The sequence below is a fragment of the Myotis brandtii genome, unplaced genomic scaffold, assembly GCF_000412655.1.
Source record: "Myotis brandtii unplaced genomic scaffold, ASM41265v1 scaffold1162, whole genome shotgun sequence".
NCBI classification, from domain to species: Eukaryota; Metazoa; Chordata; class Mammalia; order Chiroptera; family Vespertilionidae; genus Myotis; species Myotis brandtii.
The window spans coordinates 367342-394742 of NW_005354021.1; the positions used below are offsets into that span (position 1 = coordinate 367342).

A 27401-nucleotide genomic window follows, 5' to 3' on the forward strand; every position below is an offset into this window, starting at 1 on the left:
AAAATAACAAATATTAAGGAAATTCATTTTAAAAGGACCAGAGATAATGGGCAGACAGCGTAGTTTAACAATATTTTATGTGGCTAATTCTTATCCTTCCTTTCTGTTCATTTTCAGAATTTATGTGGCTCACCGCCTATGCTTACTCTCCTAGAATACTTTTGGGATCATTTTATCAAGTTGTAAATATTATATTGGAATATTTGGGAGACTGTATTGAATTTACACTGTCCTTATTTAATGATCTAGGGAGAAATGGCATTTGTGCAACATTGACTCTTCTCATCTAAAAATGAAACCTTTACTACTATTTTCTTTTATGGCCTACTAGAAGCCTGGTGCACGAAATTCATGCACGCAGGGGGTGCGGAGAGGGGCTTTTCCCTCAGCCCACCTTGTGCCCTCTCACAGTCCGGAGCCCTTGGGAGATGTCCAACTGACAGCTTAGGCCCGCTCCCTGGCAGTCGGACATCCTTAGCGCTGCTGCAGAGGCGGGAGAAGCTCCCGCCACCGCTACTGGGCTCACCAGTCTGCCCCCTGGTGGTCAGTGAGCATCAGCGACCGATTGTTCCACCATTTGGTCAATTTGCATATTAGCCTTTTATTATATAGGATTAGAAGAGTTCTTGAGTTTGTTTCATACAGGCTCTACACATTTCCTATTAAGACTATTCCTATTGCCTTAATATTTTGTTTTAACTCTGAATAGCTTCTTTTTTTCTGTGGTATATTTTCTGCTTTACTTTATGTATATAAGAAGGCTAACAATTATGTTTATTTTGTAATTGACCGTATTCCTAATCTCTTATTTTTAAGCCTTTTAGATGATTCATCATGTTAATAGTAAATTATCCTTTTCTTTCCTAATATTTATAGTTATTTATATGGGCTATGTTAGTTTTTTTGGCTAGCCTGCTATGTGAAATTTAAAATAAAGTATTTGATGAATTTAGAAGCCTTCATTAATTTTTCATGAAAAATCATTACAGGCAGTCCTCAGGTTACATTGGACTCAACGTACATCATTTCATGGTTAGGGTCACCATCTCCCATTTACAGTATTTATATAAAAAAAAAGTTCCGTCATTTCGACATATGTACATATGTGCTTTATGTTTTTTATTATTTATTTACCACAAGTAAAGGTCAGAATTGTTATCTTTCTTTTAAAGTTTTTTTACTGTTTCACTTCATTACTGCTGTGTATGTGCTCCACGTGAGTGATGTAGGTGCTTATGTAGGTGGGTCCCGACTTACAGCGAAAATTGCCTTACATCGTGCCGTAGGAACAGATCTCCGACGTAACCCGAGGACCTATTATAGCGAAAATTGCCTTACATCGTGCTGTAGGAACAGATCTCCGACGTAACCCGAGGACCTACTGTATATGTATATATTTAAGAATAACTTAAAACAACTACTTTTATTAGGAGGGTTATGTATATGGCCCTGGCTTTAAGTGCTTCTGGAGGTCAATTTCAGGTCCCACAATTTTAACAGAGAAAAACGCCTTTGTTTTCTTCGCGTCTTACGTATGGAAATTCACCAATACCCTGGAAAATTTCAAGTTCTGTTTTTACATGAGAGCACATTATAGAAAGATTCTTTGACAGGTAGACCTTAATCCAAACTCTACTATCACATGTGTGACTTTAGACAAGTTATGTAATTTCTCGAAGCCCCCCTTCCCCATCTGTAAAATGAAAATAATGCAATGCAATGTAAAACACTGGAAAGATCAAGTGAGATATGGGATTGCTGCTTGACACATAGCAGATACTCAAGAAATAATGGTCCAATCTTGTCATGTTGGTCTTCCATGAAATTAAGATCAGCTTGTTTTAGTTTGCCACCTACCTGGGATTTCGCACTAAGTGCAAGGGAATGGTAGCCACCTGCCTCCAGGTGAATTATTTCTTTACCATCCAGACATTTTACACACAATGGTTGAAGCCTTAAAGAAAAACATACACACACAAACTCAAAAAAAATGTATTCTCAGCATGAATCATGACTTTTCTCAAATTATAGAGTAAGTGCTTTTAGGTAATAATAAATATTTCAAAAGAAAACACGGAAATTAAAATGATGGATATATGTTCAACCTATTCCTAAATAGAATTTTGGATGGTTTCAACTTAATCTTTGTCTATCAATCACTAATTAATCACCATAATTCAGAACTTATTAAGAATAATCGAACTATTAAATGATTCATACAGTAGAGAGAGACTTAGGACACAATGAAATGCAACCAGAGAGGGGAGTTAAGTCTTTTTTTTTTTTAATGTTATAGTTGTCTATATTCTGCTAAGAGTAGACATTAACATTAACTGTTTTAGATAATCATTCCAGTCACACACCTTCACAAATGTCTAACTTGTTAATATCATAAGAGTTCCTCTTAAACAAAACAAGTTTTTCCTTGAGGTACGTAGATAGACATGGCTTAATATTGCAGCTATAGTTGTTCTGGCAGTTGAGAAACATCTTTCAGGTTAAAAAGAATGTTGGGTGTTTTTTTTTTATTGTAAGTTAAAAATTTGAAGCATGCAAGGGTTCCTATGAAATACAACTTTATCCCAAACGTGCCTTTCTGTGTTTCAAGATGAATGTACAGGGTGGGGCAAAAGTAGGTTTATAGTTGTGAGTATGTGAGACAGAGTTTATTCTTGTATTAGTATTTATTAATTACTGTATTATTTTTCCATACGAATAACTGTTAACCTGCTGTGCCCCACCCTATACATCAAAGACGGGATGAAGAGGTATGCCATGGATACTTAAGTCCTTTATTGTTAGGAACAAATTCAAGACTAAGACCACAGTTGTTTTTTAAATCAGAGTTAATGGTGCATGATGATTTCGAGTTAGAGGAGACCAGACTGCCTTTATGGGGAAATAAAGACTGAGAAGCCTCGGCAGGAGTCCATCCCTAACAGCAAGCCCTGGCAGCACTCACCTGGGCAGGACGTCGCCATGCCCCAGCTGCCCTTCCTTCCCTTTGCCCCAGGTCCACACCTCTGTTCTCAGGGAAGGCAGGAGCGCATCTGCTTCTCCGCTGTATGTCGGGGTCAGAACCACTGTCCGTGTTTTCACCCGTGCAGCCTTTCTTAGCAGCCTGGGGGACACTGAAAACAAACCAGAGAGGGGGTGAGGGTGTAAATGGGGGATCGGGAAGGGCGAGATATCATTTTGATAAACTGCTGATTTTCAAAGAAATACACTAACATGGTTTTGTGAAGCATATTCACTAGGCTCTGCAAAAATGGGGATTTAATGGTCAAATGAGTTTGGCAAATGCTGCCTACTTACTGCATTCTATCCTCCTACTGCGGCCCTGTCACGCATACATTAGCATGAAAAGGGGCTGACAAGTCCTATGATTAAAAGCCCTGCTTAGATCAGTCTAACCCTGGCCCCCTTCCAAACATTTGCCCATAGAACCCTCTTCTGTATAACAAAAATCAATATTCCACATCTGTGATTTAAAGAGATCTCAACTATAAAATGCAAAGGACATTTAATAAGAAGAAAAATTTGGCACAAAATTCTCCTTCAGTTTTAATACGACTTATTCATGGGTTTTCTTTACACACACACTAAAATTAGCCAAGACTGAGGGTTTTACTTGCACAGATGAAAATTCAGGGCAGTGAGCATTAGGAGGCAAGACAACAGAAGTGCTCAATGGCCCAAGAAAGTGTAATGAACAAGTAGAGCAAGTGTAGGGAACAGCGGAAGGGCAGAAAAGGCAAATTTATTCTAGGATTCCTAACTTTAGAGCTTTGCACAAAATGGTATAAAGCAGGGGTTGGTAAATGACAGCCAGTGGTCAAATACAGCCCACCGCTTGTTTCTGTAAAGTCTTACTGGAATACAGCTTTGACCATTCACTTATCTGGCTGCTTTCAAGCAACGACAGCAAAGTTAAGTAGTTGTAACAGAGACTATATGGCCAACAAATCATAAAAAATTTCTCTTTAGCTCTTACAGAAAAAGTTTGCCAACTCCTGGTCAAATCCAATAATTCCCAAACTTTAGAGCGCTCACAGTCACCCAGGATCTTGTCAGAATGCATATCTCATGCATCAGGTTTGGAGTGGAGCCTGAGACCCTGGGTTTCTAGCAGATCCCCAGATGCTGCTGAGACTGCTGGGCTGCAGGACATACTTTGAGAAGCAGAAGTCTAGATGACCGAGATGCCTACACTGATGGAGAAATGTAGAAGGGCCAGCTGTGTCATATTCTTAACATTCTAAAGATTTATTGCTAGTGGTTTTGGAAAATGAAGTTTTCTCTTTTTGAAGCTTAAAATTATCTCTACTTTCAGGTCAAGTACAATAACTCCGCATGTGTCCAACGGTCACATGGCAACTCCATCTTTCGGTCGTATAGGCCCCAACTTGGAAATAAGGCCATCGCTGCATTCCAGAACAGAATGAGATTCATAGAAAAGCTCACAAGCAGTAGTAAACATCATGAAAAAGTTACCTTCTAAAGTTATTTCTAGAGCAGACAGACATGTAACTTTCTTTTAAAACCACCTATGGTGACCAAAATTAAATAAAGTTTGACATTTAAATATGTCAGCCTTAACAATTAGGAAAGCCAATTGATTATAATATAGCCTGTGATGTCAGGAGAATCTTGGATTCAGCAAAAGTCAATTCACGAAACCTGGCAATGTCCTTACCTTGTGACAACAATCCAGGGAGGGAGAGCCTGCGGCTGCCTCCCTCTGATTCTTCTTCTCTGATATCCACGAGACTTGAACTCTTCTTTCCTTGCATGGATTCCTGTTTAACCTGCTCTTCTCTGCTGTCCTTCAGACCTTCTGGGCCTATGGAACTGCTGCCTGCCTGAGCTCCAGGCTCACATGGGGCTGTACTATAAAAGTTCATAACTTTCTTAAGAGACAAGGCCCCGGCTTCATAGGTAGCAGCCACTCTCACACCAACAGCAGATGCACACGAGACCACGAGGCTGTTTAGGGCTGAGGTGCTTGTGGTTGGTGGGCTGTGAAGATTAGGAACTGCTTCTTCTACAAGAGGCTAAAATATATACACATAGAGAAGTATATAAAAATATAAGTTCTTATACGATAGCAATCAGTAAAAAAAGTTTAACATCTATCACTATTTGCATATATAAGAGTGTAAAACAAAGGTCTCTTTATCTCCAAATTAAAGATATGCCCTCTTGAACATGGATTTAACAACATTATATGGAAATCAGTACACAAAATATACTGTTCCTCATCAAAAGTACTTCCTTTGAGTGTTGAATTTTTCTGCGGTACTTAAAAATAAGCCCCAACCGCATTCATAAAATTAAACACAGTAAAAGGGGAAAGGAGAAAAAAAATATGAACATCATCTTTAATATGAAGTATACTGTGACAGCCCTGGATAGAAGGTTGAAAAGATGAAAGCTTTATTTAGCGATCAGTTTTAGGAAAATTTACACAGAATGCTACTAAGAAATATCAGAAAAAAATAAATTGTTTTTAACAAAGCTTTTCTTAAAATGTTTTATAAATGGAAATTTAGATACAACATATACAGACAGGAAATGTTACAATTCTGGCCCATTAGCCCCTAACTTATACTCTAAGTTCAAGTCCTTCTACTGTCTCATTAATGAGTTATTTTCCATGGCCCAAAGGCTAGGTAAACTGAAGAATTACCTTTGCTCTCGCTACCATAGAGAATAAATGTGGGAGGTTAATAATTAAACATTTGGAACTAATGTTCTTCATGTTATTCATTGCTGTGTTAGAAAGTCAAACTCAAGTTCTCCAATACCTTAGTGAAAAATCAGTTGAAATTCATTGTGAGCTGTCAAGCACCATTATTTACTAAACAGCAAAGTCATTAAATGCACCTACTAACCACACACAGAAAGCTTTTGACTTATCAAAATAGGTCACAATAAACAATTTGCTTCCTATGCTACCTTAAGGTCAAAGAGTACATATACAGTCCTTAATTTATCCCGAACTAAAAACCAAACCAAAATTTTTAACATTGGCTTTTGAGTTTCTTAAAGGAAGTAACTTCTGTTAACTAGCACAGTGCTGGACAAGTAGTAGGTACTCAATGCATCTGTCGAATTAAATGCTGGTCAGAGGCATTGAAACCAAGGGTCTTTATTACTTTGATTAAATTTAGTTTTAAATCCTAGCTCTAGAAATCATATTTTTCTCTCTCTAGAGACCTCGCCTTTCCCTGGATAATCAGCAGCCCCTGAGGCAGCAGGCCGTAACCCACTCTGGCAGGCTAAAGATAACATCTTGACCTAAGTTACGCTTCGGCTCCTGAGCCCTAATGTGGAATGTCCCCCTGGCTGCTTTCCCACGGAACCAGAGAGAAGAGACCTCAGACCTGGACTCAAGATCTGAAGAAATGATTTACTGCCCTTACCACACTTCAAACCAATCAGTTCCCAGCACGACCTCGAACCCCCTAACCCAGTGTCCTGTCATTTTGCCCTATATAATCTGGGGAATTTTGCCCTACATGTCACTGGGGAATTAGGGCTTTTGAGTATTAGCTTCCTGTTCTCCTGGATGGCAGCATTCATCATAAAACAGCCAATATTCCCCACTGCAACTCTCCAAGTTTAGTGTTTGGCTCTGCTAGAGCCGGGTGGTCTAACTCTTTCAGTTCTATAATAGAATCTTTGTGAATATAACAGAATCTTTGTTGAATTATTCAGGAGCCCACCAAAATGCAGTACCTTAGCCAAGGGGCGTGGAGAGAGACGTACCACGAAAACAAAAAAAAAAAGGAGGGAATTTTGCTACTTAAAAAACAAGCCCAGCATGACATTTTTCAACATCATTAAAGGCCAGAATTTGAACATAAAGGGTAATTTTGAGTTAATCCAGGTATTTCCTTATCTAGGCTTACATTATGAAAATAATTTATAGTCAAATTCAGAAACTAAAAAGTGCTACCAAGCCATAGGCATTTTCAAGTTTCTAAAGAAAAACTCAAGATGGTTGAATTCCAGTAGCAGCTTTCAATTATAAAATTTAGCAGGTACCTGGGATGGCACTGGCTTTTCACCGTTCTCCGAGTTCTCTCTCTTTGAGGGATCTGACAGTTTCTGCACGTGTTCATTCCCTGCTGGAGCATCAGGGTCCAATGGTATATTTCTAGCAGAAGATGTTTCCGTTGTTCCTATGATGTCTAGTTGGGGGGGAACAGCATCGCCACTGGTGGTCTGAACATTTCCAACATTCAGTTTGTTAGCTACAGCCAGATCATGCTGTATATGCGTGTTCTCAAACACTTCTCCCTGGCTGTCCCGGGTTTCCGTGGAGGGGCTGATGGCAGTGCTAGCCTGGTTTTCTGCCTGGGATTCCGCCAATGTCACACCTAGTGGGCAACAATGGCTGTCTGATATAATCACGTGGTCTTCTTTGTCAGTCATAGTCATCAAGAGCTGGCTGCACTGGTTGCATCGTTCCGGGACTGGCTTCTGAGAAGGGGGGCACTGCACGAGTGCTAAGCTGTGGAACGCGCCACAGGCGACCTGGAGCACTACACGCCCAGCAAGATGCTCCACCTTTTGTGGCTTTGTCACTGGGAAGGTAGTGGTCATGAGACCCAACTGACAACCGGTACCCCATGCCCAAATCTCTCTGCTTATCGACAATGCCAGTGTGTGCTCCTCTCCACATGCCAACTGCAAAATCCTGACTGCTAACGAAGGACTGGTCTCGGAGTCAGCAATGCTGACGGCACTGGGCTCCGGAACCCACTGCTGGTTGGCGACGGCGCACTGGCCAGCGGAGTTCTCTCCCCACATGTACACGACACCGCTTTCTGTCACCGCTCCACTGTGGAAACTCCCCGCTGCCACAGTAACGACACATTGCCCAACCAGGGCATGTTCTAGAATGGGGCTGCTCGGACAGGTCTCTGCTGGTGCACTTCTCCAGGGAAGGGTGCCGAAGCTGTACACTGCCCCATCTGAAAGTTAAAAAGGGGACGGGGTAGTGAATTAACTAGACATCTATCAGCAAAGTTTTAATCCCCTCTATGTTTAACAAAATAGGATTTTTTTTCCCTAAAGTACAGTGTCGAGATTTGGTTCAAGTGTATAATATTCCAAATGTATTCATCTTTAAATGAATGACAACTTCTAACATTCTGAAATACAGTGAGAATTTCTACAAATTGCAAGGTATTTCTTCAAATGAAGGGTATTGCTCTTTCCTTCAGCCTCATCCTACAAACTCTAGCATTGATCCACTACCAACGGCTACCATTGCACGATATTACAAAAGCAGAGTCCCACTGTTCAAAGACAAAATGATCGTGACAAGATAAAGTAAGCAGAACACAAAGTTTGTTAGGCAGAAGACACATTTGTTAATATCTATAACATTCACTACTACTGAATAAGTCAAAACAGCAGAAAATTTAGGCAATGGCATAAAAACATTAGATTCATTTTGGCCAAAATTAAGAAACTAATTTTATACCTCCAGGTTGTACAGAAAGCACCAGTGTTAACAAGATGTGGCTGTCTTTAGGTTGTGTGCCGTATGATGTGTAATTTTTAAATGTTATCCTATATAATAAAAGCATAATATGCAAATCGACCGAACAGTAGAACAACCCGTTGGCAGGGGGCAGGGCTGGTGAGCAGGCGGCGCCAGGCCAGCCAAGGCGCAAGCCAGTGGGCAGAGGGAGTGGACGGTGATCAGAGGGCAGCAGTGACCAGCGGCAGCGGAGGGGCGACTGGGGGCAGGAGGGCCAGGGCCGGCCACTTGCCAGCTGGCTCCGTCCCCTGATCAGCTTGCCCAGTCGCCTCCGGTCAGTCAGACATCCCCTGAGGGCTCCTGGACCATGAGAGGGCACAGGCTGGGCTGAGGGACTGCCCCCCGCCTCCAGTGCACAAATTTTCATGCACCGGACCTCTAGTATATAAATAATATACAGTGTGTGCTGCTTAACAACAGGAATACATTCTGATAAATGTGTTGGTTAGTGATTTAGTCACTGTGTGGACATCATAGAGCAGTGATAGCGAACCTTTTGAGCTCGGCGTGTCAGCATTTTGAAAAACCCTAACTTACTCTGGTGCCATGTCACATATAGAAATTTTTTGATATTTGCAACCATAGTAAAACAAAGATTTATATTTTTGATATTTATTTTATATATTTAAATGCCATTTAACAAAGAAAAATCAACCAAAAAAATGAGTTTGCGTGTCACCTCTGACACGCATGTCATAGGTTCGCCATCACTGTCATAGAGTGTACTTATACAAACCTAGGTGGTGTATGCTTACTATACATCTAAACTATAGGGCAAAGAGTAAAGTCTACTGTTCCATAGGGGAGGAAAAATAATTTTCCCTCTATCCTTCTGGGTTCTAGGCTGAAACATCCCTGTAATAAAAGACAGATTAATGAAAGAAAAACTATCATTCTCCCTTTTATTCTAGTTATGGTATATCTTAAATATAAGAACTAGCTAGCCCTGCCAATATGGCTCAGTGGTTGAGCATCAACCCATGAACCAGGAGGTCATGGTTCAACTCCTGATCAGGGCACATGCATGGGTTGTGGGCTCGATCCCCCAGTGTGGGGCATGCAGGCGGCAGCTGATCTATGATTCTCTCATCATTGATGTTTCTATCTCTCTCTCCCTCTCCCTTCCTCTCTGAAATCAATAAAAATATATTTTAAAAAGATATATAAGAATTAATCTGATTTCTGATAAAGTATATATCTTAAATTTAAGAATTAATCCAATTTCTGATAAAGGAAATAAAAACATATTTTGAAAACAAAAAGAATATAAGCTTCAGCAAAGTTCATTAAAAACACCTGGCATCCAGTAACTCTCTTCCTGCTCTTCCACACTCAGACATTGGCTAGACTCTCAGTTCCTATTGGCTAAGCCATTCTTTCCAATACCTTCCGTCAGAAGAACTCCATGCTTCACTCCCAGGGCCGCCTGAAGAACAGTCCTTTCTCCCCAGCCGGGCAATCTCTCTGGGGTTACAGAGCAGGATCCCGCCTGCCAGACATGGACCAGGCCTCTTTCTTTGGATCCTTCTGCCTTTGTTGAGCTACACACATGAAGAAAAATCACTTAAATGTTCCTGCAACTCAGAGCTGTATCTTACTAGTATGTCATGGGATTGGCACCTTTTACCAGCACATAGGAGACTGGGTCAGATAATTTAACTAGCACCTATGTTATGCTTTAGCACAAGAGTGGAGATAAAACTAATTATATAAAAGGTGTGGAAAATAATCTAAACCCACAAATTACTTTATCTCTATCTAAGAAGCAAACAAAACCTGGGTTATTTTTTGAAGGTTTATGATTTCGTAGCATAAAATGTCAAGATCTTAACTTCTCGATACATTAATTCCTTGTTTAGGTATTAAAGTTATAACATGCCCCAAGTTGGAGTTTTCTTTTAAATTTTTGTTTTTAATGTGGTAACAAAGTATTTGATGAGGAAGATAGAAGGAATAGGGATCCATATTTCACTTCACACTGCATTTAAGTTCTAGAATTGCTATTAAAAAATATAAGAACCAAATTTAAAGGACCTAGCAACAAAGCTTATCACTAATCAGCTTTATTTCAATATCTTTCTCTACCAATCAACACAAATGTCACTCACTATTCCTACTTAATAACTATCAACAAGGAAATTAAAGTGAAAAGAAGCTACACATATGTGGACATGCTTTCTGTGGTATTCTACAAGGATAGAGGAGAAAGAAGAAATGGTTTTTTACCTTCTCTTCTTTGAGTCCATCGGTCAGTGGGAGCACTCCATCACCAAATCGTTTCCTCTTTGCAAAAGATTCTAAAGACCTAAATGTGAGAGCACAGGTAAGCAAAAAGAGCAGTGAAAGAATGCTTTGCAATTTTATCCCACAGATTAAAAAGCAGCCCTCTAACAAGTGCACATTCACTCGGCAATAAATATGCAGTGAAACTATTTGAACTATTTCACATCTTGCCTGCCAAAGAGGACTATAGACTGAGCCTGCCCATATAAAATGCCTGTTGACTGTAAAATGTAATGTCAAAGAAAGACTAGCTACAACTAGGCTGTACTTTGTCAAGGCAACAGACTTATTTGGTTTGAGTTTTATTGTAAAGAAAGTAGTTCAATCTGAAAACTCAATGGGTTAAGTTCATTTCATAAACATTAAGGTTACTTTTTAAATGTCTCTGGAACAAACGAACATTTAAGTACCAATTAAGTAAGAATTCCTAAAATCTCTTCAGTAATGTATCAAGTAGTTTTAATTTACATTTTGCAGTAATGCACACAAAAATTACATTATTAAAATAGAAAGTTTTTCATTTATTGGAACTAGCAGTGTTTTCCTAAAATCAACCTCAATTCAAAACCATAATCCAAAGAGAAGAGTAAAATATGTTTTAAAATCAACCACTGAGTAGAAAAGAGCTATATGAAAATTATGGTACAAATATCATGACCCATCAGTTCAGAAACTTAATGTTTAAGAAATAGAAATATAAACAGGCAGACAGTAATACTCAATGCGTTTCAACTAAAAATTCACATTTTTAAGGACACCAAAACTCATGAAAATAAAGGCAATGAGGTTTTATTTGTGTGAACCATAAAAATACTGGGACCAAATTTATGATTTTTCTACAGAAAGATGTAACCTGGTCACTGTGCTCTAAAACAGCCCCTACCAGCAGGAATGATGTAAGAGCCATCTGTTTATACCAGGTTGCCTGTGAATTCTTATGGTTTCCCATCTGTATATCTGGAGGAAATTACCCTCTACCTAATGCTTATTTTAGAAAGAGTTTGAATCATTCAAATTTGGATGAAGGGTACTATGTGAACAAAAGATATATCTGAATAATTTTAATAAATGCTATTAATTTGATAAATATGATCATTACGTGACAGTTTTTTAAATTAAATCTTTATTGTTCAGATTATTACAGTTGTTCCTTTTTTCCCCCCATAGCTCCCCTCCCCCCGGTTCCCACCCCACCCTCTGTCCTTACCCCTCCCCCCCGACTGTCCTCATCCATAGGTGCACGATTTTTGTCCAGTCTCTTCCCGCACCCCCCACACCCCTATGACGGATGAGGAGAAGGCAAAGGCGGTGCCGGTCATCCACCAGGAGGGCAACCGCTTGTACCGTGAGGGTCACGTGAAGGAGGCCGCTGCCAAGTACTACGACGCCATCGCCTGCCTCAAGAACCTGCAGATGAAGGAACAGCCTGGGTCCCCTGACTGGATCAAGCTGGATCAGCAGATCACACCGCTGCTGCTCAACTACTGTCAGTGCAAGCTGGTGGCCCAAGAGTACTATGAAGTGCTGGACCACTGCTCCTTCATCCTCAACAAGTATGATGACAACGTTAAGGCCTACTTCAAGTGGGGCAAGGTGCACGCCGCCTTGTGGAATGCCCAGGAGGCCCAGGCTGACTTTGCCAAGGTGCTGGAGCTGGACCCCGCCCTGGCACCCATTGTGAGCAAGGAGCTTCGGGCCCTGGAGGCACGGATCCGGCAGAAGGACGAAGAGGACAAGGCCCGCTTCCGGGGTATCTTCTCCCACTGACAGGGCCCTGCTCGCCCTGCCCAGCTCACTGTTGCCACTGCCAGCCCACCTGCCCCACGATATCATGCTTCTCTGTACATAAAAGCCTTATTTATCTCCCTCTGGGCCGCGCTCACTCACTGGGAGAGGTGGGAGCCATCGCCCCACGTTTTCTGGTACTTGGATGGTATTGGGGGACAAAGAATCAGGGTTCTCATCCCAGCACCCGATTCACCAGCTCAGATCTCTCTGGGCCTCAGTGTCCCTGACAGAAAAGAGGATGATCTTAGATCTGCCACAAAGGAAGCATTTCTTGCTGCCAGAGCTGGGGTGCCCGGCGCCTTCAGTCTTAAGGGGGAGACGGTTTGTGCTTGAGTGAGATGGTCTCCCTGCCCCTCCGACCTCTGAGCCAATGGTCCCCTGGTCGCAGCTTCTGGAGGCAGAGGTTTCAGTGAGAAGCCAAGTCTGGACTGAGGGTGGCCCTATGAACCGAAGGGCTGGCCTAGGTGGGGAGGGCCAGGTGGGCTGACTCTAGAAAAGGCCTTGCTTGGGTAGAGGTGGAGACAGAGCCTTCCATGAGGCCTTCGGGGTCCAGGAAGGGCCCTGTCTCTGACCTGCTGTATGATTCTGGATTCATCCTGGCCCCCTCTGCCAAGCAGTGTCCCCATCGAACTGGAAATTGTGGGCTTGGCTACCCTGAGACCAGGCAAGTGGGCCATCGGGTGGGATGTAGGTGGTGTTTATTGTCATGGGTTTACACACTGAAAAGCCTCTGGGTCTTGCCGCTCCCTCCCTCCCTCGGCCCGTGGTCTGGGTCCTCCCACACAAAAGGGAAGTAACACTGTGGGGCAGGCAGAGATGCGGGCTGTGGAGTTGGGAGGCCAGGGCCAGCGGTCTGCGCCCCCAGCCTCCCACACCTGGTCAGTTGGGCCCCTGAATGTGTGAATAAATAACCCAGGTCCAGCCACAGTTTAGGCCTCACCGCAGTCCAACTTGAGGCTGATGCTTCGGCCCTTGCCCCGGGTCAGGGTGGTGGGTGGTGTCCCTGGGCCCTCGCGCTCCGCCTGGCTGGGACCCCTGGAGCGGAGCAGCTGGCTCTGTTTGCGGAGGAAGTCCACAGGGGCGGCCCCGCCGTAGCTGCTCTTGGCCAGGGTGGCCCTCGAGGGTCCCGTGGGGGCGTGCGGGTGGGAGCCGGCCTCCAGTTGGCCCAGGTGGGCCACGTAGCCGTCCGACAGGAACTGTGGGCAGAGGTGGGCAGGGTGAGGGGTGGTCTCAGGCCCACACCGCCCTCCGTCCCCTCCAGGCTCCTGGTCTGTGCCGGCCGCATTCTAGGCCCGGCAGAGCCTGACCCGAGTCTTCTCTCAGCAGATAGGAACCGCAGGCTGGGAGCAGGCACCTGGCCTTCCTCCTAGCTCTGCCCCTCTCTAGACTCAGCGTCCTCATCTATAAAGGGCGATTCTTTGTGGGGGGTGAATAATAGCAGCTGACATTTAGCAAGCACGTTTTTTGTGCCCAGCCCTGTGCATGTTGATGTGCAGTAAATCACATGATCTTCATGATAGCTGTCAAGGTCAGGGCCATTTTATCATTTCCATTTTACAGACAGGAATTGGGGCTTAGAAAGGTCCAGGCTGGAGGGTATCATGCTGATGAAATAAGTCAGAGAAAGACAAGTATCACATGATCTCACTCATATATGGAATCTAAGTAACAAAATAAACTGATGAGCGGAGTGGATCCAGAGACATGGAAACATGGAACAGAGTGCGGAATCTCAGAGGGAAGTCAGGGAAGGGTGGGAGGTAATCAATCAAAGACCTTGTATGCATATATGCATAATAACCCATGGACACAGAAAATAGGGTGGTGAAGGCCTGGGGTGGGGGGTGGAGGCAGGTTAAAAGAGGTCAATGAGAAGAAAAGGGGGACATATGCAATACTTTCAACAATAAAGATACATAAAAAAAAGAGAGGTAATGTTCCCTTGATTAAAGTTAAACCATACCCAGCAGAAACCGCTGGGAGGTTGTGGAAGTACAGGAGCACACTTTACAACTAATTAACTGTATGTAAATTGAATTTTGTCCTACTGCCTGACATTCAGAATGTTGAAAATCTTTTGATAAAGTAATAAAACACTCAATCTTCTCTTTTAGTGCTCTATTTTTAAATAGGGTTTTTTAAAAGGGGATTTCACCTTATACCATATGGTTTCTCACCACCACTCATTTTTTCAAATCCAAAGGGAATTACAACACTACAAACTGTTTTACAACTTTCTTTCATTCCTGACTATACATGGTAGGCACAATAATGGTCCCAAAGATGCCCTTGTCCTATAACCACAACTTGTGAATATGTTAGGCTACTTGGCAAAATGAAATCAAGGTTGCTAGTCAGCTGACTTTAAGATAGGGAGCCTATCCGGTATCCAGGCAGACCCGATGTAATTACAAGAGTCCTTAAAAGTGGAAGAGGGAGGGAGAAGGAGAGAGAAAGACGTGATGGTGGAAGCAGGGTGAGAGAGATGCTACATAGCTGGTTTTCAAGATTGGGCAGGGAGAGGGGGATACATTAGGTAACGTGAGTGGCCTCTAGAAGCTAAAAGGCAAGGAAGGAGGTCATCTCCTAGAGCAGCGGTTCTCAACCTGTGGGTCGTGACCCCTTTGGGGGTCGAACGACCCTTTCACAAGGGTCGCCTAAGACCATCGGAAAACACATATATAATTACATATTGTTTTTGTGATTTATCACTATGCTTTAATGATGTTCAATTTGTAACAATGAAAATACATCCTGCATATCAGATATTTACATTACGATTCATAACAGTAGCAAAATTACAGTTATGAAGTAGCAACAAAAATAATTTTATGGTTGGGGGTCACCACAACATGAGGAACTATATTAAAGGGTCGCGGCATTAGGAAGGTTGAGAACCATTGTCCAAGAGCCTCCAGAAAAGAATGCAGCCCTGCTGACACCTGGATTTCAGCCCTGAGAGACTTGCCGAACTTTAACCTAAAGAGATGTAAGATAATAACTGTGTTATTTCAAGCCTCTAAGTGTGTGGCAATTTGTTACAGTAGCAACAGAAAGTTACCTAACATACTACTCATAGATAGCTTTATGTATCAGTTTTTACAGATCTATCTCATTTTGTCTTATGGTGTTTAATGTTTGACTTCCAAGAAATGTCTGCCTGAAACTCAAATATAGCAATGAGAAAAAGAGAAAAGACTGCAAAGGAAGCATAACTAAAAAGGAATATTGCAGCTAAGTATTATGGGAAGCTTATATCACAAAGTGGCCCCAGGCAGGGCACAGGTAGTGGCTGACTTTGCACCTCATAGGAGGGCCCAGAGCCAGTGCACCTGGGCTTTAGCCCATGCCAGATTACAACTTACACATCCATGAGTGACACACTCAAGGGGCAGACTCAGTGAGCACCAAAGCCCCATTGACGCAAGTCCTGCTCCACAGGGGTGTCTCCTGCATAGCAGCTCTTCCGTTGTAGTTGCAGCTGGCACTCACAGCCAACTGGCCTGGGGGTCAATTCCTCCCAGTGACACCAACAGCAAACAAGGCTCAACTACAACAAGACAGTGCACACAGCCCACACAGGGCACACTTAAAGTGCCCAGCTCAGGTGACTGGGGAGGCTAAGCCACTGGGCCCTACAGGACACCTACTACATACAGCCAATTCCAGGAGACATGGCAGCTCTACCTAATACATAGAAACAAACACAGGGAAGCAGCCAAAATGCGGAGACAAAGAAACATGTTACAAATGAAAGAACAGGATAAATCTCCAAAAAAAGAACTAAATGAAATGAAAGCAAGCAAACTATTAGATACAGAGTTCAAAACAATGGTTATACGGATGTTCAAGGATCTTACTGAGAATATCAAAGACATGAAAAAGAACCAGTCAGGCCCTGACCGGTTTGGCTCAGTGGATAGAGCGTTGGCCTGCGGACTGAAGGGTCCCAGGTTTGATTCCAGTCAAGGGCATGTACCTTGGTTGCGGGCACATCCCAAGTAGGGGGTGTGCAGGAGGCAGCTGATCGATGTTTCTCTCTCATCGATGTTTCTAACTCTCTATCCCTCTCCCTTCCTCTCTGTAAAAAAATCAATAAAATATATTAAAAAAAAAAAAAAAGAACCAGTCAGAAATAAAGGATACACTAACTGAAATAAAGAATATTTTACAGGGAATAAACAGTGGAGTACAGGATGCGAGAGAATCAAATCAGCAATTTGAAATATGAGAAAGCAAAAACACCCAATCAGAAGAACAAAAAGAAAAAAGAACCCAAAAATATGAAGATAGTGTAAAGAGCCTCTGGGACAACTTAAAGTGTACCAACATTCGTATCATGGGGGTGCCAGAAGTAGAAGAGAGAGAGCAAGATAGTGAAAATCTATTTGAAGAAATAATGACAGAAAACTTTCCCTACCTGGTGAAAGAAATTGACTTATAAGTCCAGGAAGCGCAGAGAACCCCAAACAAGATAAAGCCAAACAGGACCACACCAGGACACATCATAATTAAAATGCCAAGGGCAAAAGACAGAGAATCTTAAAAGCAGCAAGAGAAAAACAGTCAGTTACCTACAAGAGAGTACCCATAAGATTGCCACCTGATTTCTCAACAGAAACTATGCAGGCCAGAAGGGAGTAGTAAGAAATATTCAAAAGGATGAATAGCAAGGGCCTACAACCAAGATTAGCCTGCAAAGCTATCATTTAGAATTGAAGGTCAGAAAAAGAGCTTCACAGACAAGAAAAAGCTAAAGGAGTTCATCACCACCAAACCAGGATTATGAAATGTTGAAGGGTGCTCTTGAAGAAGAAAGAGGGGGAGGGGGACTAGAAGGTGGGGAGAAGAGGAGGAAGGGGAAGGAGGGAGAAGGGCAAGTAAGGCTTGATTATGTTTTAGACATTGGTGGGGGATAAAAGAGAAGGAGGTATCAAGAATTATCTCTAGGTTCTGCCTTGAACAACTGTATGTTGGTGATGCTGTTTACTGAAATGGGGAAGAGTAAAGAGAGAGAATTCTGAGGTGGAAGATAAGCTTGTGGTAAGATAAAGTTGTTTCTGTTAAGTTTAAAATGCCTGTGGGAAATCCAAAAGCACGTATCAAGTGAGCAGATGAATATATGTGTATGGAGTTCAAAGAAAAGGTTTCAGCTTACAGATATAAACTTGGGAAGGCATATGAATAATATTTGAAATCAAGACAGTGGGTAATATCATTGGAGTGTGCATTAAGAGAAAGGAAAGGCAGAGGTCAAGCTGTAAGGAGCTCTTGCACCAGTGTTGGGGAGGATGAGGAATAAGCAAAAATGACTGAGGTGAGGAGTGCTCTGAGGGAAAGAAAAAACATGAGTCTGTGTGGGCACAGAAGTGAAGTGGAGGGCGTTTCCAGCAGGAAGGACTGGTCAATTTGGTCAACACAGCTGGGCTCTCCCAGGATGAGAACTGAAAAGGGCCCACTGGACGTGCCAGCACAGGCATCATGCTGAGATGGCCACGGTTTGAGCAGTACAGGAGGGGACTGAAAGCCAGACTGGAGGAGGATGACTGTACATGGCAGGTAAGGATATGAGATCAAAGTTCATGCAACCGATTCTTTAGAAAAATGTTGTTAAAATGGCAGAGAAATGGAGCGGTAGCTGGAGAGAAATGTGAAGAGCAAGGGTGTGTTTTTGTGTGTTGGGGGAGATGGTCAAACACGTTTGCAGAACAAAGGCATTGATCCTAGAATGCAAGGGAGATAAGAAGAGAGGGCAGAACCAAGTCCTGGACAAAGTGAAGTAGGAACATGTGTGGTGGGTTGATCTTTCACAAAAGAAAGGGTCTACATTTTAAAAAGGAAGGAAACCACAGGTAAAGATATAGGCAGGATCACAGATTGTGTGGTGGGAGGATATAGTCCCATATGATGTAAGTGACTAGACTTCACAGTATGTAGGTGTGTGTCCTAATCTCACTCTGGGCTCCATTCATTGCTTATTTTATCTTGCCATATTTACACATTTTTGTAAAGTGCCTTAATATTTTTAGGAACAAGGCAGAATATAAATAATTTTTAAATGAGAACAGAAATGTGTCAGTAGACTATTATCCCAAATGCACAGAGAAAATTAAATCATGTAGGAGTCTTTATTCTGCAGATAAAGTCCTTTTGCCTTAATAGTGCAGTGAAAGGTAAATTTGTAAGTCATAAATATACTAACTTTCGGAGGAGACCAAGATGGCGGCATAGGTAAACACCGCAGACTGCTGCCGCAAACAACCACTTCAAAAATACAACTAAAAGACGGAACGGACATCACCCAGAACCACAGGAAGGCTGGCTGAGGAGAGACTCTTCAACTAGAAGGAAAAATAACAGCACACCGAGGCTCAGAGGAGGCGCAGTGTGGAAAAAACTCAGGTGCGGAGGTGCGCGCGCAAAGCGGGCTGGTGGCTGAGAGCGCGGTTGTCGTTTTCGGTCAGGGGGGAGTCTCAGACTCTGAGCTCCAGATACGGGCGAATCGCTGGGGACTCGGACCCAAACGGGAGAAGCGGGAGTGTCTGGCATCAGTTGGAAGGCAGCTTTCCCTCCGAGGTTTGCAGCGGTTCCGGGGGTTCTGAGAAGCAGAGCCTCTGGGAACGGGACTGAGAGGGGCCATAACCGCTCCCTCCGCCCGCCCGCCCTGTTGAGCCCGCCCCGCCCAAGCCCTGCGCAGAGCCATTTGCCAGATCGCCTCAGGCAAAGGCTAGATTAGCACCTCCCCAGAGGACAGAAGTTTTCCGCGGCAGACACAGCTGATTCACACAGCCAGTCGGCCTGGTGGTCAAATCCCTCTAGTATTAACTACAACAATCAAGGCTCAACTAGAACAAGACTGCGCACAAAGACCACTAGGGGGTGCACCAAGAAAGCATAAAAAATGCGGAGACAAAAAAACATGACAGAAATGGAGGATATAGAGCTAAAAATCGCAATTTTGAGGGCTTGCAAAAATGTGCTAGAAGCTGTCAATAAACTTGAGGAGAGAGTCACGAAAACTAATGAGACCCTCGATGCTATGATAAAGAACCAACTAGAAATTAAGCATACACGGACTGAAATAAAGAATATTATACAGACACCCAATAGCAGACCAGAGGAGCGCAAGAATCAAGCCAAAGATTTGAAATGCGAAGAAGCAAAAAACACCCAACCGGAAAAGCAAAATGAAAAAAGAATCCGAAAATACGAAGATAGTGTAAGGAGCCTCTGGGACAGCTTCAAGCGTACAAACATCAGAATAATTGGGGTGCCAGAAGATGAGAGACAGCAAGATATTGAAAACCTATTTGAAGAAATAATGGCAGAAAACTTCCCCCACCTGGTGAAAGAAATGGACTTACAGGTCCAAGAAGCGCAGAGAACCCCAAACAAAAGGAATCCAAAGAGGACCACACCAAGACACATCATAATTAAAATGCCAAGAGCAAAAGACAAAGAGAGAATCTTAAAAGCAGCAAGAGAAAGAGACTCAATTACCTACAAGGGAATACCCATACGACTGTCAGCTGATTTCTCAACAGAAACTTGGCAGGCCAGAAGGGAATGGCAAGAAATATTCAAAGTGATGAATACCAAGAACCTACAACCAAGATTACTTTATCCAGCAAAGCTATCATTCAGAATTGAAGGTCAGATAAAGAGCTTCACAGATAAGGAAAAGCTAAAGGAGTTCATCACCACTAAACCAGTATTATACGAAATGCTGAAAGGTATCCTTTAAGAGGAGGAAGAAGAAAAAGGTAAAGATACAAATTGTGAACAACAAACATGCATCTATCAACAAGTGAATCTAAGAATCAAGTGAATAAATAATCTGATGTACAGAATGAACTGGTGATTATAATGAATCAGGGACATAGAAAGGGAATGGACTGACTATTCTTGGGGGGGAAAGGGGAATGGGAGATGCGGGAAGAAACTGGACAAAAATCGTGCACCTATGGATGAGGACAGTGGGTGGGGAGTGAGGGCGGAGGGTGGGGTGGGAACTGGGAGGAGGGGAGTTATGGGGGGGAAAAAAAGAGGAACAAATGTAACCTGAACAATAAAGATTTAATTAAAAAATAAAATAAAATAAAATAAATATACTAACTTTCAAATGCTTAAATTTCAACAACTAAAACCACGTGCATTTCTTGCACCTATGTTCCAGGTTCTAAAACTGCCATGGGAGCCAATAGTATCTTATTCTCTATTATATCCCAGCTGCTTAACACAGTCCTGATATGTAACAGGTACTCAATAAATAACTGTAGACAGACTAGGCCTATAAATAAACAAGTTCCCGCTGTTAAGGAGTTTACGTACTGGTGTGTTCTGTCTTTCTCACTAGAAGAATGACTATGTAAAGCAGACAGTACCCTCAACATACAGAAAGCTAACTCACACTAGCAAAGTTGGGCCCTTCTTGTCTTTTTCTCCTGCCACTAACTGGTTTAAAATAGGTGCATTGATTAAAATAGTAAAATAAAGCAATAATTATAGTTATAAATGTAATGATATTAGTGTTTAGAATAACAAGACATTAAGAAAGACAATAAAAATAATAGAGAAGCAAACTGTATCAGAATACCCTGAAAAGAATTTAGACACAGAGTAAACCCAATATAAAACTACTACAGATTTCATGCAGGCACTTACACTCTATTTTTAAAATATGACTACATTTCATTGCAATGTAGAGTTTATACTGTGAGTTTGGTAAACAACAATTTAAGAGACTATGGTACTCCACACATGGTACATGCTTAATAAATGTTTGCTTTTACACAAAAATATGTTTACACATAGATTAAGGCAACTCTGGACTCAAACGCCTGACTTACAACTAATCTAAACACCAACAACTGCTACTTCCTGAATATCCTGCCACGGAAGCCATCACAACACTACTGAAGGTCAAGCAACACTCATCTTGCAGTGACATCTTGACAAACCAACCACTACCAAAGGTCAAGGCCTCTCTGAATTCCAGCCCTCTCAGCCTTAATTGATGCAGTGGGAGCCGACCAGCCCCTTAAATCCTGACCCAGAGTTCAGGGATTCAGTAAATTTATGCATTCAACAAAGTCTGGCCTAAAAGTACTTGTTATTTACAATGCTGTTATTAATGAGATAATGCACTTACTAAGCCATTGATTTTCAAAATATATTATAAACTCCTAAAGGTCAGAAACTATGACTTACTCATCAGTATACTCCTGTACCCATAGCAACCACCAGGTACAAGCTGAGTACTCCGTGGAAGACAGCCCTTGATCTTAAGTTCCAATCCACGGACTTCCAAATGATACAGAAGATTTCTAGAGCTTGTAGTAAAAGTCAGTATCAGAGAGAAAAGGAAAGTGACATCTCCTAGTAGAAACACATAATTTGCTAATGTATTTTCTAACAACAAAATCACTTATATTTCATATCACTTCACAAATGTTAGACAACCCAGGAAAGAACAGTCTCTTTCTCTTTAGTACATGAGACAGTTTTTGGTGAAATCAGGGATGCTAAACTCTTATATATGGCCTGCTAATTTCACCTTGAAAATTGTTAAAACTGCACTCTAAAATGGATATTACCATGGAGGGGAGGTAATATGGGGTGGGGCTGGGAATAAATGCCCAGCAATGCCCATTAGCTCCTTTTTGTACTTACTGCATCTTTTAAAAATGATTTTTTTTCAGACTACTAAATTCCCCATGAAACATTTTGGATATTATAATACCAGCAACTGAATTTCAAATTCCTAGGTACTATAAAATTTGTCCCTGTTATTACATGTTGCAGTATAATTTCTGACACAAATTATTTATTCCTTTAATATTTTGCTCTTATTATTTTATTAAAATGGCCAATGTTTTTAAAGGCAATATTACAGAAACACAATTCAAAGTATGTTGGCTTATTTTTACCAATCAGTAACATCCAAATGCTTAAGATCATCAAGGGGCCACATAACTGAATAGGGAGTATACATAACAAAAAAATACTGCTCTGGAGTTACAAGTTTCACTTATTTTGAAAATGCTAGAACAGTGTTCTTGATTAGAAATGGAAATACTGTTTAACTCACACATTAGGGATTGGCTATTAAATTTACTATTCATTACTCAACCACTTAACATCTTATCATGTTTACTTATTAGTACCTGTAAAGAGAGAATTATTTTCTTAGAGCAATAACTAGGACACCTGCATTCACAGTATAAACTTGTGCTTACCACATTATACTAAAATGTAATCAACTCAAACTTTAAGTGTTAGTGACCAGGTGGTAATTTTGCGTCTGAGTCACTGCCAATCTGCTCCGCAATACTGTAAGAGTTCATGATCAGTATATGCCTGTATTTCCCAAGAGTCTTTAAAATTTAAATTCCCCCGCAGCCTTTTAAGAAAGATCATTTCTCGTATCCTAAGAAAAGCATTTTCCCAGGAGCACAAGTCAAAGAGTAAAGTAAAATTGACTAAATAATTGGTCTGTCTCTTCTTAGAAAAGCTTTCCACAGGCACACATTGCAGGAGAAAAATAACTCTTTTTCCAGAGTCGACTGCTTTCAGACTAGAAAGTAAAATAAAGAAAGCTTACTGGGTGAGGGCCCTGATTATAAATAAAAATGTTAAAGCGCTAGGCTCACAAACTATCTTAATCATACATAAATCTGTAAAAAAAAGAGAGAAAAATCCATGTACTATACCTGTCATTCAGTTTTAACAGATATTAGCATATTTTAATATTTGCTTCAGTTCTTTAAAATAGAAGAAAAACTTCTAGAGAGCTGAAGGAGCCTCATCCAAACCTTTCTTCGCCAGAGTTAATATGTCTTATTTCTGTATGTTCTTATATTTTATGTACTTTCATTAGGTACATGTGTATCAAGTGTATCAATAAATAATGTATCATGTATTACTTTAAAGCTCTATATAAATACATCACACTGTATATATCCTTTGCCAACTTGCTTTTTTCCACTCAATATTATGTACATGAGATGTATCCATGTTGATGAACACAGATCTAGTTCATTCATTTTTACTTGGGGATAGTATTCCATTGTATAAATAAACCATAGTTTATAAATTTCCCTACTGAAGTACAGCTGAATTGTTCTACTTTATTGTCATTTTAAGAACTGCTATAATCATCTTTGCTACATGTTTATTTGGGTAATTGCCCCAAGTTTAGTTAACGTTTCGGCTCAATCAGGTTGAGGAAGGAAAGAACTGTAGAATGAAAGCTCACCCAGATGCCAATGTTAGGTCTAACTGTTACCAGAGAAGTTAGTGGCTCCAATTTCCCCATCACTGGTGAGAGTGGGCTGGCTCTTGCAATATATCTGTAGAAAAAGACGTTTCTAAGACTCGCCTGGGAGGACAAATGGCTTTTATTGGCCTGGAATTATGTTTCTCGGGTTGCAAAGGCCCATGTCCCTTAACCCAGTCCTGAAACAGGTGCAGCTGGAGGTCCAGTAGTGTCACATGGACGAATGCTGGAGAGCAACCCCTACCACGGGAGAGCCAGGAGCCTAGCACAGGAGAGAGAGAACCAAGAGCCAAGAGAGAATTCCCTTTGTTCAGAAGTTTAAATATTCAGGTTTCACAGCCCCCCGCCTTGCAGGGGCCACACCTATTCTGGCCAATTTACCTGTTCCCAGGTATGATTGACAGACAGGTAAGCACCTTCCCATGTCACTCAGACCTTATTGGGCATGTATCTAAACTGCCTTTGTCCAATCCCTTCCCCAATCAATCAAGACTTAGAGTGTTAAATTATCAAAGCTGTATAAATGGCATGCCTATATTATCTGGTCTTCCCTTTACTCCTTCCTTTCCTATTAAATAACCAGGTTATTATAACCGTATCATAACTACTACCTTCCTAATATAGAGGTCATGTGAACTGTATGATGATTCAGAAAAAAAAATTAAATAATGTGATCATTAAGGGAAACATGAGATGATCAATTTGTGGAATTAATGAAACTAAAGCTGATCTCTCTAAGCATAATTCACAAACAGCCCCATAGGAGGTGAGAGAATTATCCTTTTTTTTTTTTTCCACAAAAGAACTCTACAATAAAAAATGAACTCTAGCCCTGGCTGGCATGGCTCATCTGGTCGGAGCATCATCCCATACACCAAAAGGTTGCAGGCGGGTTCAATCCCCAGTCAGGGCGCATTGAAGTTTTCTCTCTCTCTCTTTCTCTCCCTTCCTCTCTCTCTAAAAATCAATAAACATATCCTAGGGTGAGGATTAAAAACAAACACAAAACAATGTAAACACACCACTATTACATATATAGAGAAACAGGTGATGAGGATAGGAAAATAAATGCAATACTAAACAGCTCCAAATCATAGTTTATTGCTACTTTATTTGTGGTTACCATTCATTTTCTTTTTTAAAAATATATTTTATTGATTTTTTACAGAGAGGAAGGGAGAGGGATAGAGAGTTAGGAACATCGTTGAGAGAGAAACATCGATCAGCTGCCTCCTGCACACCCCCTACTGGGGATGTGCCCGCAACCAAGGTACATGCCCTTGACCAGAATCGAACCTGGGACCCTTCAGTCTGCAGGCCGACACTCTATCCACTGAGCCAAACCGGTTAGGGTGTTACCATTCATTTTCTTAAGGACTGATACCCTATAAAATCTACTACTCTCTTATTACTGATGACTGAATTGTTTGATCATCAATAAAGAAGAGTTAAAAGAAAAAAATGTTTTAAAAAATCTCCATACCAGAAAAATCTGTATCCCTAATACAGTTGGAACATGTGGCAGATTTAACTCCGTAAAGTTATAAAAACCACTAAATGATTTAGAAGTCGTTAAAATCCTCACAGCATTCCTGAGTGTCTGAGAGAGGGACACTACCTCACACTACCTCAAAGCAGGCCTTTCACACCAGCTCAAAAACCACCACTCTTACATCTCTTCCTATTTTTTAGCTCACACCTTACATAGTCTCACATTCATACACAATTATAGAAGGCGTTTACAAGCCGGTCATATTCTTTGGAAATAATCTTAAAATGGACCCAGCAATATTACATTACATCCGTGTCTTTTCATGAAAAGACAGACGATTAATAGTAATCTTTCCAACCAACCACACAAAAACTAAAATCAGGTATCAGGAGTGTTCTTACTAGTAGTAAACCCGTTGCTTCTTTAACAGTCAAACTGTTCTAAGTGTTTAAAATCACAATCTAAATTGTGAAAGGCTGAGCTCTGGAGAAAAGGGATTCCAGTTAACATTGCTTAAACCTTTTTTTTTTTAAAAAAAGGCTTATATAATGCCACTCGAGTCCCCCCCCACCCCCCCAAAAAGCCTGTTTAGTACTTTACTTTCTTCATCATTATCTTTTTAAATGTTAATATTGTGAAACAGCTTTGAACTTTTTTTGCTATAGTTATAAGCCTTGAATCTGTCAACAGTAATCACAGTTTGAGAACTAAGTATTAAATTTAAACTAGGTATAGATTCCATCAGCATCTTTAGATGCCCTTATAGATTCCAAAGTTACTACAGACAACCCTGAAATCATATCTTCTCTAACTATAAGTCTATGTATCATAAAATTATCTGGAAACTATCCCTTGATTTTTAAAAGTGAATTATAGTTCTTTCCTAAAAATATTTAGTTCTCTTTCCCACCATTTAGTAAAAAAATAATAATAATAATGTCAGTTTGGGTCATGATATAGTGGAAAGAAGAAATTATTAGTTATAAAAATAGCTAGTATGTATTGAATATCTACCAGGTGCCAGGCACTGTAATAAATGATACATGAACCATCAAATGTAAAGATACTACTCCGAGGAAGGTACTTTGACCTCCAACTTCAAGATAAAGAAAATGAGGCAGGAAAGTTAAGTAACTTTCCCAATGTAAGCGGATGTATATCCAGATCCAAATCCTAGGATCTCAACCACTCTGCTTTTATTAGTAAGATTAAAATATTGCCATTTACTGCAAAAGCAAAATTTTCACTGCTTTTAAATTCTTGAAGTACTTCATTAACCCAGAGGTGGTCCCTCCAAGCCATTCATTGCGATGATAAACTGAAAAGTAATATTGGGCCAATAAGTTTGCTGAATGCTTATACCCGTTCATCATAATAAACACACAACGGAAAGCCTTTTCAAGCACAGTCACAGCCACCCACACATCTACAGGGCGACAGACGAAGGATATGCATTGGAGCTCTTCCCACCCTGACCCCGAACGGGAACACAGTCCCTGGGACCGGAGGGTGCGCTTCCCCTCCCCTCGGCACCGAAGGCCTCCCTCCCGCGCGGGAGGCAGCACCGCTCTTCTGCCAGCGCAGAGCTGTGTCCCGAGCAGCACCCCCGCCAGCGCCGGGGCTATTGCCTCCCGCAGCCCCTGCTCACGCCCCGGCGTCGCAGCTCCAAAGAACTTACCGCCCTCGGGCAGATCGTTTTACACACGAAAGAACTTGGCTGAACACTAATGCTTAATAGCAAAGTCGTTTTCTTTGTCCGAACCCGCCTTTTCAAGCCGCCCAAACCCTCGATCCCCTCTCCGCGGCGATTCCGGGGCAACGCCGCCCGTACACTCCCCCAGGTTCGCTCGCGGCCAGCGCCCCGGGATTTCAGCGCAGCGCTAGGAGTGAGCATTCCACGGAGCCTCATGAATGAATGGGGGGCCGGCAGCGTGGGTGGGGCCGGGAAGAGGGGGGTCGTGAAGGCATGTCACGCGGCTGAGCCCACCGCAGGGGCGCCCCGT

General features: G+C 41.7%; 2 protein-coding genes across 7 annotated transcripts in view; one reads left to right on the plus strand and one right to left on the minus strand.

Moving 5' to 3' along the window:
- Positions 1-27401, minus strand: part of ALS2 (amyotrophic lateral sclerosis 2 (juvenile)) — a 58857-nt gene that overhangs the window by 31152 nt on the left and 304 nt on the right. For 5 of the 6 annotated variants that reach the window (XM_014528782.1, XM_005858229.2, XM_014528786.1 and 2 more), the window contains exons 2-7: positions 10784-10862; positions 9944-10098; positions 7051-7982; positions 4697-5054; positions 2963-3131; positions 1858-1954 (exon numbers count right to left, since the gene is read on the minus strand). In XM_014528782.1, the coding sequence (XP_014384268.1) occupies positions 1858-1954; positions 2963-3131; positions 4697-5054; positions 7051-7982; positions 9944-10098; positions 10784-10803 (1731 nt within the window). In that variant the 5' untranslated portion in view covers positions 10804-10862. Of the gene's footprint in view, positions 1-1857; positions 1955-2962; positions 3132-4696; positions 5055-7050; positions 7983-9943; positions 10099-10783; positions 10863-27076; positions 27396-27401 lie in introns of those variants that run through there. The other variant, XM_005858230.2, reaches the window with a different exon arrangement.
- Positions 12122-12706, plus strand: LOC106723812 (AH receptor-interacting protein-like). Its single transcript, XM_014528818.1, has one exon. The coding sequence runs from the start codon at positions 12122-12124 to the stop codon at positions 12605-12607; it is 486 nt and encodes a 161-aa protein (XP_014384304.1). The 3' UTR covers positions 12608-12706.

Coding starts and splice junctions, on each gene's coding strand:
- LOC106723812 (XM_014528818.1), top strand. CDS start 12,122: ATGACGGATGAGGAGAAGGCAAAGGCGGTGCCGGTCATCCACCAGGAG.